General features: G+C 41.6%; 1 protein-coding gene across 2 annotated transcripts; it reads right to left on the bottom strand.

Annotated features, from left to right (window-relative positions):
* Window positions 1-2,732: 2,732 nt before the first annotated feature.
* LOC108128229 (uncharacterized) lies at window positions 2,733-9,876 on the bottom strand. 2 transcript variants are annotated; one of them, XM_017245715.3, is made up of 5 exons: window positions 9,495-9,876; window positions 7,048-7,350; window positions 6,264-6,612; window positions 5,635-5,850; window positions 2,733-4,103 (listed from the first exon to the last, which is right to left on the bottom strand). In XM_017245715.3, the coding sequence occupies exons 1-5, from the start codon at window positions 9,498-9,500 to the stop codon at window positions 3,307-3,309; spliced, it is 1,671 nt and encodes a 556-aa protein (XP_017101204.2). In that variant the 5' UTR covers window positions 9,501-9,876; the 3' UTR covers window positions 2,733-3,306. The 2 variants fall into 2 exon arrangements, with proteins under 2 accessions (XP_017101204.2, XP_017101205.1); XM_017245716.3 differs by having other exon boundaries at window positions 2,735-3,002.
* Window positions 9,877-11,506: the final 1,630 nt, after the last annotated feature.

Below are 11,506 nucleotides of genomic sequence, written 5' to 3'. Positions count from 1 at the left end.
ATCAAAGACAAAAATCCTTGAAAGTTTAAGGCCTTTTTATACCCTTGCAGAGGGTATTATAATTTTGTCCAAAAGTGTGCAACGCAGTGAAGGAGACATCTCCGACCCTATAAAGTATATATATTCTTGATCAGGATCACCTCCTGAGTTGATATGAGCATGTCCGTCTGTCCGTCTGTCTGTCTGTCTGTTTCTACGCAAACTAGTCTCTCAGTTTTAAAGCTATCGTCTTGAAACTTTGCACACACCCTTCTATCCTTTGCACGTAGTATATAAGTCGGAACGGCCCGGATCGGCCGACTATATCCTATAGCTGCCATATAACTGATTGATCGAAAATGGTATAACTTTGGTGTTTTTAGAGTTAGAGAGTTCAAATTTGACATGAGAGCTATTTTTGGCAAAATATTACGACATGCCAAATTTCATAAGGATCGGCCGACTATATCTTATAGCTGCCATATAACTGAACGATCGGAAATGACCCAACCTTCGTGTTTTTGATGATAGAAAGCTGGCACTTGGTACACATTCTATTTTTGGTCAGTTAATTCGATCTACTAAATTTCATAACGATCGGTTGACTATATCTTATAGCTGACATATAACTGTACGATCGGAAATGGTTTTTGGTAGAAATATCAACTTTCGTATTTTTGAAGATAGAAGCTTGGGACTTTTTTATACCCTTGCAGAGGGTATTATAATTTTGTCCAAAAGTGTGCAACGCAGTGAAGGAGACATCTCCGACCCTATAAAGTATATATATTCTTGATCAGGATCACCTCCTGAGTTGATATGAGCATGTCCGTCTGTCCGTCTGTCTGTTTCTACGCGAACTAGTCTCTCAGTTTTAAAGCTATCGTCTTGAAACTTTGCACACACTCTTCTTTCCTTTGCACGCAGTATATAAGTCGGAACGGCCGGGATCGGCCGACTATATCCTATAGCTGCCATATAACTGATTGATCGGAAATGGTATAACTTTAGTGTTTTTAGAGTTAGAGAGTTCAAATTTGACATGAGAGCTATTTTTTACGACATGGTATTACGACATGCCAAATTTCATAAGGATCGGCCGACTATATCCTATAGCTGCCATATAACTGAACGATCGGAAATGACCCAACTTCCGTGTTTTAGAAGATAGAAAGCTGGAACTTGGTACAGATTATATTTTTGGTCAGTTGATCCAACCTACGAAATTTCATTAGGATCGGCCGACTATATCTTATAGCTGCCATATAACTGAACGATCGGAAATGACCCAACTTCCGTGTTTTAGAAGATAGAAAGCTGGAACTTGGTACAGATTATATTTTTGGTCAGTTGATCCAACCTACGAAATTTCATTAGGATCGGCCGACTATATCCTATAGCTGCCATATAACTGAACGATCGGAAATGACCCAACTTTCGTGTTTTTGATGATAAAAAGCTGGCGCTTGGTACACATTCTATTTTAGGTCAGTTAATCCGATCTACCAAATTTCATAACGATCGGTTGACTATATCTTATAGCTGACATATAACTGAACGATCGGAAATGCTAATTGGTAGAAATATCAACTTTCGCATTTTTGAAGATAGAAGCTTGGGACTTTTTTTTAGATTTTTTATTGTAATTAATTGGTTTTATTATGATGTAATCATAAGGATCGGCCAATTATATCCGATGTCTGCGATATATATCCGGTTTTAGCTGCAAGGGTATATCAACTTCGGCTCCGCCCGAAGTTAGCTTTGCTTTCTTGTTTAAAATAACACCCACAAAAGGTGTCTCCTATTAAGAACATTCGAGTTTTGTATTTCTTTTTTTATACCCTTGCAGAGGGTATTATAATTTTGGTCAAAAGTGTGCAACGCAGTGAAGGAGACATCTCCGACCCTATAAAGTATATATATTCTTGATCAGGATCACCTCCTGAGTTGATATGAGCATGTCCGTCTGTCCGTCTGTCCGTCTGTCTGTCCGTCTGTCTGTCTGTTTCTACGCGAACTAGTCTCTCAGTTTTAAAGCTATCGTCTTGAAACTTTGCACACACCCTTCTTTCCTTTGCACGCAGTATATAAGTCGGAACGGCCCGGATCGGCCGACTATATCCTATAGCTGCCATATAACTGATTGATCGGAAATGGTATAACTTTGGTGTTTTTAGAGTTAGATAGTTCAAATTTGACATGAGAGCTATTTTTGGCAAAATAATACGTCATGCCAAATTTCATAAGGATCGGCCGACTATATCCTATAGCTGCCATATAACTGAACGATCGGAAATGACCCAACTTTCGTGTTTTTGAAGATAGAAAGCTAAAACTAAATACAGATTATATTTTTGGCCAGTTGATCCAACCTACCAAATTTCATTAGGATTGGCCGACTATATCCCATAGCTGCCATATAACTGAACGATCGGAAATGGTATAATGGTAGAAATATCAACTTTCGTATTTTTGAAGATAGAAGTTTGGGACTTTTTTTAGATTTTGTATTGAAATAAATTGGATTATATATTCCTATTCCCATAAGGATCGGCCAACTATATCCGATGTTTGCGATATATATCCGGTTTTAACTGCAAGGGTATATAAACTTCGGCTCCGCCCGAAGTTAGCTTTCCTTTCTTGTTTTTATTCTTTTTTAAAGTTCTCATAGCTTTGATTCCCCCTTGCAAGCGATACAATAAAACTCGGCACAAAACCAATTGTTATTCAACGATTTATTTAATTTAAATACTTAAATTTAGGCATGGGGAAGATTAAATTTATGGAAACTTATGCAGTTCTTGTGACACCCACTGGAGGTCGGTTCTTCAGATCGGATTCGAAAAATGTTTTTGGACAATATCTGACAGGGTGACAGCAGATAGATTCGGAATAGGCAGGAACGGTTTTTGACTAACTCTAGGATACGTGAAGATGGACTGTGCTGTTGACGAAATGGGCAGTGGTCCACAGCTTCCTTTTCGTCCTTTTAATAAAATTGCTTTACTGATGATAGACTGGAAAGAGAGCGGTGAAAGGTGAGAATGTGTTCCGGTCTGATTGTTCAGTGGTGCTACAACAGAAGATTGTGGGGGTGCATGAAGAAAAAGTAAGAGTGGTGGTGCTGGGGATTTAATTTTTTTTGCATGCTGTGCTGAATGCAATTCTGTGGCCTGCTCTGTTTATTGCCAACAAGTGGGTTGGGAAGCTCAATAAATAATTAATTACGATAGCGATAACGATAACGAGAACATAAATAAGTTAGGCGTAAATGCTGAAAATGACTTAGAGGGCTACTGCTAGAAGCTACGAGGAATAACCCTAGACTTCCAGCAGTCGGTTGAACATCAGGGGATCCTGAATCTCGTAGTCCTGCTGCCGGAAGACCCGTTTCGCGTGCTTGGAGCTCGGTGCCACATGACGGCGCACCTTGTAGCCGCCGTGGTGTGGGCCGGGTGGTGCACTGTACACGTACTTTGACTTCTGCACCACTGGAGGCAAATACTGGAAGGGTGCATGCGGCTGCTTGTGCACCTGCTTCTCAATGGAGTATATCGGAGCACTGCTGCCGTTGTTCCCTCTCCTCTTGGCCACCTCCAAGGCGGCTATGATTGGGCTGAGGTCCTTTAGAGCGTTGTTCTTGTTAGCATGGTAGTTCTCCACCCGGTAGTCGTTGGCAGCCGGGGGAGGGGGTGGTGGAGGTGGAGCAGCAGCTGCTGGCGGTGGGTAGTCGTAGCCCTCGTTCGGATGCTTCTGAATATACAGCTCCTCGGCAGTAGGTCTCTTGGCCATTTGGTGGTACACATCCGCCGGACTCTTAGCGGCGGGATTGTAGGCTGCGGTTATTGACTCAGTGTGCGACAGGGACTCCAAAGTGCCCAGATTATTGGGCAGCGGCAGGCCGTAGCTGTTGTAGACCTCTGCCTGCTCCAATCCAGTGCCGGTGGGCACATTTCCAGTGTCCAGGGCCACAGTTTTGGAGGCGGTGTACTCCGTTTTTCCGTTGGGCAGCAGGCTGAGGATCTCCTGCAACTGGTTGGCCGCCTTTCGGGCCTCATCATCCGTCAGCTTTGTGTGGCGGCCGTAGATGTTGAAATCATTGCTGTTGGCACTGGCCGCTGCCGGTGGTTGTATCGAGTGGGTGGATATGTGTGGTGGTGGTGTTGTGGTTTGTTGTTTGTAGTTGTGGTTTTTGTTGTGGTGGTGTTTGTATGCAATGAGTGAAATTTTATTAGATTTACCAAATTAAATATTTGCATTTTTGCGTTGAGGTATTTACACTCGAATGGATCTGTTTATGTAAGTGTTTTGTTATTTCACAGAGGAAAAATACATCAATACTTGAGCGTTTAGGATTTTATGAAAAATAAAAGCATTTCCTCTGTGCAATATTGGTAAGGTGTTAAATGGTTTTAGTTTTACTTTTTCTTTGTACAAATGATTGTTTACACGTTTTATACACACTTGGGCCGTCGTCAGGATGATTTTTGTGATGATCTTGGATGATATCCGGTTTTAGTTTTGGTTAGCTGCATGAAAGTCTAAAACATTGCTTAGCCTATCCGAAACTTCTTTTTGAAGGTTTTCGCTGGGCTGTTTAATGGGCAATTGGCTACATACGTATACGTTATATTATCAAGTATGCGAAATGTTGCCACTGCGAATGGCCGTACAATTATTTTATCTAAGGATATTATCTAATATTTGATGGATAATGGATTATTAAATAAATAAATAACTATGTGTATGTGCATGGAATCAATTATTTTTCTGTTACGCAATGTGCTAAAAACTCGAATAAATTTTGTTTGGAAATGTGTCATTGGACACATCAAGGCACTAGCTCGGAAAGAGAGAGATCTCGACTGGTGGTGTTAATATTTACAGTATTTACAATGTCTCTGCGGGGATTGTGCTGCGTCTTCACAAATTATGAGCAACTGATGGTGATGCTTTCACTTTCCTCTTGTTGGCAGTAACGTGCGGAAATGAGACGAGAGATGTCGGTAAGGGCCACCAAGGGGCAGGGCTGGTGGTGCTGACTCGAGGGTGTGGCAGAAAGTATGCAAATGGGATTGAGTGATTTGCGATTGCGGACTGATGAGACAAGTCAACTATTGTCATTATAGTTTTTGTTAAGATAGTGCCAAGTAACGTCTTGAGTAAAATCTTGTGGAAAGGTTTACAAGCTACAAGTTTGTGTTACTTATAATATTTAGGCAAAAAATCTACTTGAAAAAACTTTAAATATAATTAAATATGTAACAAATGTATTATAAAAAAAATCTGCCTGTTTTCTATGATACATTTACTTGTGCCTGAAGATTTCGTTAAAAAATAAAGGAGTTTTGTGCCAAAATTTTAATGAAAATTATTTAACTAAAATGATTAAATTAACAATTAGAAGGCCTAAATTATTACTTATATTTCTTACAGAAAAATCTAATTAAATTTTTATACAGTTCGTACAGTACAGTACTGCTTATATCTAATATTTAAAGCTAAATGAGAATATGTACAATATGATAAATATTTCAGAAGAAACTCGACACCACGGTTAGCTTTCTGGGAATGGGAATTAAAGAAGTAATTATTTACAAAAGACCCACAACCGATGAAGAACCAGTTAGACCCGGGGGGAGTACGCACCATCTTGTCCATAGGCCGATGGCAGGTAATTGCTGGGCGGTGAATCGAAGGCCGCCGGGTGGCTGATGCTGAAGGGAACTCCACCGCCGCTGCCTCCGCCGTAGCTGGCACCGCCCACGGGCGGCAGGTACTGGTGTGTGGCGCTGCTGTAGGACGGCGGCTTCGACGGCGGACCGTAGCTGGCGTGGCCGGTTGGGATCTCGTACGTGGTGATCGCTGCAATGAGAAAAAACGCAGAGTCGGTAAGCCAAAATGGGACACTGAGGCTGCAGAGGCAACAGCAGTCGAAAGACGGAACGGGTTGACGGCGAAAAAAACGAAAGTTGCTAGCCAAGTTCAATGCTCGCTTCACGCTCCGATTTGGCTGCTGGTTTCAAACTGAGTCGGAGCTGGAAGTTGTCTCTTCCGTTTTGGCCGGGGAACAGTATTGGTTATTAGGCGGTTTAATTGTTATGCATCTAGTTCAGTAACTGCATTGCATAATCCAATGACAATGGTCGCGAACTTTATGGCCTATTGGACGCGGTTTCGAGCACTCATGAATATAGTTGAAAATAAAAGATGTTTCGAGGCCAAATAGGTTTGGAGACTAGTTCATTGTAGTCCATATTATTTCCGTGTGTACTTACTTTCAGTGTGAACTACAGGACTCGGTGACTTGTGACCGCTGCTGCCGCCCGAGGAGGCGCCGGACAGGGAGCTAAGCTTGGCGAAGAGTCCGCCGCCGCCGGAGGAGTGACTAGTGGCGTAGGTGTGGGAGTTGATGTGCGCCGAGTTGATGATGGACTTGCCCACGTCCGTGACCTTGTCACCGCCGGCAGCCACCAGGTTTCCTCCCGCACTCAAAGCATAGCCGCTGCCCTTGATCAGCTGACCCTTGAGAGCGGTTACTCCACCTGTAATGGCCTTGACCGCCTGGAAAATGGTGTTCAGGACGGACTTCTTAAACGACCACGGGTCATAGTCCACTGAGTTGCCCTGGGAATAAAGAATAAGTGTTACAATATAAAAATAACTTACAATTTTCAATTTCAAAAATATTTCACTTCTTTAACTGAACATGTTAAGTCAATTACTATTTCTTATTAAAAGTCATGGAACCATATTCATTTTCTTTAGAGGAATTTCATTTTCTTTAGAGGAATTGGGTAATTTTGTCAAAAATTGAATATCATTAAACTATAATCTCAGAGGCTTGTATTTTTCAATGAGAAATGTGATGAATCTATATAATTTCATCATAATGATCCATAATGAATGCTTATAAATATAAATTGACTTTCTATTGAGGCGTTTTAAATTTCTGGTTAACTTTTGAATGAAAACCACTGGATATCTTCAACTCGAGGTCAAATTAAAAAAGGGGGGAGTCAGCTGGAAAATCGGTCCGTGAATATGCGGTTTACAACTTACATGGACAACAATCTCGTGCGACTTGTAGCTATCCCCCCCGCCACTGCTTCCGCCGGAACTGCCTGAGGCTATCGAAGCGGAGGCCTGGCCAATTCCGGACAACAGGCCGGACTTCAGGTGCGCCACGTAATCGAAGCTACCGGATCGCTTTTGCACCTGCGATTCCTTAACACTCTCACCGGGCTCGTTGTCCAGATCTGTGTCCTCCAGCGAGAGCGATTTTTCCGCGGCTGTGGCAGCGGGCAGGGCGTGACACATCAGGGGCAGTGTAGTGGCCACCAGCAGAAGACTCAGACCAAGTACCTATTTGTAAAAAGATAGACAGGCATAAATAGACAATGAGTTTTGGTTCGAACTATACGTGACAGCGCCAACAATGCCCATAGAAAATGTAGAAAATTAAATTGCCAAAATGTGTCACTTGCGGTGGTTGCACCACCATTATCCATTTACCCAGTTGCCTCATCTGTGCATTCATTTGTCAACTGTCGCACAACCATGGTAGATACCACGCACACACAATCTGCAATCATAATCTGCCACTTAGTACGGAGCATTTTGGCAAAATCAGTTACAACTACATACGTTTGTAACTCGTAATCCTAGCTACGAATATGCCAACCCACAAGCTCCCCCCGCCTTGGCCCCATGGCTCGGTTTACAGTTGAGCGAACTTAGCCTAATTGCACAAACTTAACTTGGCCAAACGGGATACGGTTAGTTTCTCCTGTGACTTGGGGCGTCGCACCGATTTTGTGCTCGATTAATCCGCCAATAGCTGCTTCATCAAATTAATTACTGTGCGAATGGAAATGTCTTCATTAGGGTACGGGAAATAATCCCTAACTATTTAATCTCAATTTTTGATCGGTTTCCAAGCTAAAATAATTTCCTATCATTAACTTCAATTGAACACTTAAATGCTAGGCCAATCATTGGCAAATATTTTTCGATATATCATTACCACGGCTTAAGTCATTTGTGCAATCCACTTACTCATAAATAATAAGAAATAATATCTTAAAATTGAACGGAAATCGGGTCAGTAAATCTTGTTGAGAAACATTCAATTATGGTTATTGATACATTTTTGACAAATGCGTTTTAAATTATTTTTTATTTGGGTTAAAGTGGAGCCGCCCCGAAAAATATTAATTAAATTGGCGGCCTTTCTCCTGCGATGGCGTAACCTCAATTATGACGGGCCAAATATATATAGTATATTGGATGCGAGTTTGTTTGTTTTAGCCATGGCCGGAACAATTAAACCACTGCAATCTGCATACAAACGCACCAATTAATTGAAACCAAAACTGTTCTTCGTTTCGTGATTGCATAAGTTGAAACAGTAGTGTGCATAATAATAATTAATGAAAGTGTATCTGCTTTGGTAGCTAGGTTCGGCGAAAAACAATTATTATTTATTGAGCAATTAAACGAATGCAATTTTAGTGTGGAATTCGGTTGAATTTAATGGACTGGACTTTGCGTTTTTGGCCCCCTGAACTATTGGCCAATATTTGCCAAAGCCATTTCCCTAGCTTCCCATGATTGGTCTTTGTTTTTTTCAGCAGTTTGTCAACAAAATTTATTATTTTCTTTTTTTGCTTGCTCATTGTTATGGCCAATATTTTGTCGGGCCGAGACTTAGAGTGAAAGTATTGTATTTGCCGGCTTAGTGGCCCCTACACTCTCAACGCGGCTCAAGCAATCTCGCTCTCTTTTTCTGTGTTCACATTCAATTAGCATATTGACTATTGCTGACTTTTCGATGGGCTGAAAATACATTGATATATTAATGATCTATACACCTGAACAAGGTGAACTACGGGGATTTCCTTTAACTATGAACGCGCAATTAATTGCGGTAGGTTCAGTTTTGGACTCGTTTATTATTTTTACGTGTGTCTCGTCTCAGCTGGCTGTCTGCGTCTCTACCTGAACTTCATTCAAATTTCTTCACGATTTTCGAAAGCAAGCCCCTGATATACCCACGGACAAGTAGAAGCCAGCTGGTCTGACATAATAATTATGCATGATATTTTTTATAGCATCACACTCGGTCAAATATAAGTGGGGCTTCTGGTGCGTATATGACATAAGGTTCCAACTGAATGAAGGTCTTCGAAGCATTATCGGATTGTTATTGGAGTGCATCAATTGGGATTTTTGGGTTATCCATAGATTACATAACGAAAGCATCTCCACTTTGGACGAGGGAGCGTGATAGTCATCACGCAGCTGGGGCGCTTAGCTAATATTGTAAGGTAAGCGATGTGTGGCCAACATAAAACGGGTTTCGCTATTCGCAGAGAATGCCTTGCACTTGAACTTGTTTTGTGCAAAAGAAGTTGCATAAACGAGATATTGCAATATAGCGATAAGTCCATTTGCACCAATTAGTCCACTAACACGATCAACTTTCTCTGCGGCATCCTTTGACTCACCTTCATTTTTGAGTTGATGTGTTTGTGGCTGGATTAGCTTCAATTGGGCCTTGGATTAGCTGGGCGGCTAATCAAGATCAAAATTCACTTTTACTGATGACGTCTGTGGGCTTCTTTGAGTATATTTTAGTACTCCGTGTCTCCGTCTCCGCTTCACACCAACTTTCTTCACTTTGCCAATTGCAATTGGCCCTCGGCACAGCACTTTTGATTTTGGTGTTTTCGATTTCGAACCGTTTCGCTTTACGTTTGTTTTGTCATCGGCATTCGTTCCAGCCAACCGATGTTTCAGCGGTTTCTGAGCGCACACAAAAATTTCACTCGCGACTTTCTTTCACCGATTCGAATGTCTGGCTTGGGGTCCCTTCACGGCAACATCTGAGCTCGAACTGTGCTCGAAAACCGTCTTGGTCGGCTCTTTTAAAGAAAAAGCCAGAGAGTGCACTTTGAGCGCTTTTTGGGGCTTTGTTGTGTTGCTCTTCGCGGTCCCCAAAGAGTTTTACCGTCTCTTCGTTGCTCTTTCGATGTTACAATTTATCTTATGTCTCGGATTTTACTTTATTTTTGGCAGCCTATTGCCGACATTTGCTTCACTTGAGCTTGACACCTCGGAGGAGTGTGGGGGGTGGCGTGTGCTGTTGAAACTGAGGCAGGCTTGTGGCCATAAACGCGTAGTGTGTGGTATGTGTGTGCTGGTGGGTTCAATGCGTTTGAAGTGGCATCGGCCACATGTGGCAATCTGGAAACTGCAATGCGGCTCATTAAGTTTGGTGCCCGAAACATGTTCGACTGCAGCAAAAAGTAACGAAATAAAACAGCACCGATGACTTTGTTTTTTGACATGGCCCAATCGAAAGACTGAGGCAACGAACTTAAAATGGAGTGATCGTCGCAGTTAAAGAAAAAGTCTGCTGTGAAGCAAGGTCTAGTTAGGTGCGAATATTATTCTTGGGTTTTAAATGCCAACTAAATGCAATACTTTAAAATTGAAGACATGCAACTGCAATCGGACTTAGAACACGAACTTGATACTTTATTCCAAGGAACGTTAAAGAAGATGTTCGTCTTGCTTAAACAACTAAATTGTTCAGTATTTTTTAAAACAAATAAGTTTTTCGATTGAAAGAATGAGGAAACAAACCCAAAATCAAGTGATAGGTAATAATCGTTATTGGAAAAGTGAAGATGATTAAGCCAAATATTATTCTATTCATTTTATTATATTTAGTTAAGCTAAATATCATTCGGAATCGATATTGAACTTATTAAATAGAATACAAAGAAAATGAAGCAATTCTTTGGAGTTTTGTAAATTCAGAAATCGAAGATTCCTGTCATTTATTATACAATTCACAAAGAAAGATTTTAGACTCTTGAAAACTATAGGAGAAATAGTTTTATTTAGTTTTACATTTTAGCCTTGTTTGTATAAAAAACATTCAATGTAAAACCAATGAATAGCGTAAAATATTCTTGACCCAGTGTCGTCTTGATCCAATATCTTAACCTCCTCTTGGGGCAACAACCTTGACCTTAGACAAGTTGCCTGATCAACGCCCTATTAGGCTACAGGCTTAAAATTTTAGGTGGAGACAACACAGCAGCCCAAAGCAAACTCGAGGGCAGCCATTATCTAATGTTGCGACAAATGGTTGCAAGTCAACATTGGTCACGACTCTCGAGGAAAGTTCACTGTCACTATGTCAGAAGCAGTTCATTTGTAAACGCTCCAAACAATTAAGCCGAACAAAGCGCAGGAAAACAATGGCAGTTACCAAAATAGATCCAACTCCGGTCTCTGGTGACAATGCCGAGTTAAGTGAGTTAGCCGCCGTCCTACGCAGAGACCCGTCTCGCGCCTCCCCTGCCCATCCCTTCCGAGACTGCGGTTATCTAACCGAAAGTGAAACGGGCCCGGGCAGACCAACTGCCATTGCAACTGCCAACTGAAGTTGCAACTGCAACTGCATAAATGCAAAACTCGAAACGAGCATGCAGAAAACTTGGCCCAA

This window comes from Drosophila bipectinata, chromosome 3R, assembly GCF_030179905.1.
Source record: "Drosophila bipectinata strain 14024-0381.07 chromosome 3R, DbipHiC1v2, whole genome shotgun sequence".
NCBI lineage: Eukaryota > Metazoa > Arthropoda > Insecta > Diptera > Drosophilidae > Drosophila > Drosophila bipectinata.
The sequence above is the reverse complement of the archived record's forward strand: the minus strand, read 5'-3'. Positions and strand labels throughout refer to the sequence as shown.

Bases quoted from the DNA above. Each gene is read 5' to 3' on its own strand.
- LOC108128229 (XM_017245715.3), bottom strand. The intron at 5,851-6,263 runs GTAAGTACACAC...TTCTCATTGCAG, and splicing joins TCCTGTAGTTCACACTGAAA to CGATCACCACGTACGAGATC. The intron at 4,104-5,634 runs GTGCGTACTCCC...AACCACCGGCAG, and splicing joins ATCGGCCTATGGACAAGATG to CGGCCAGTGCCAACAGCAAT.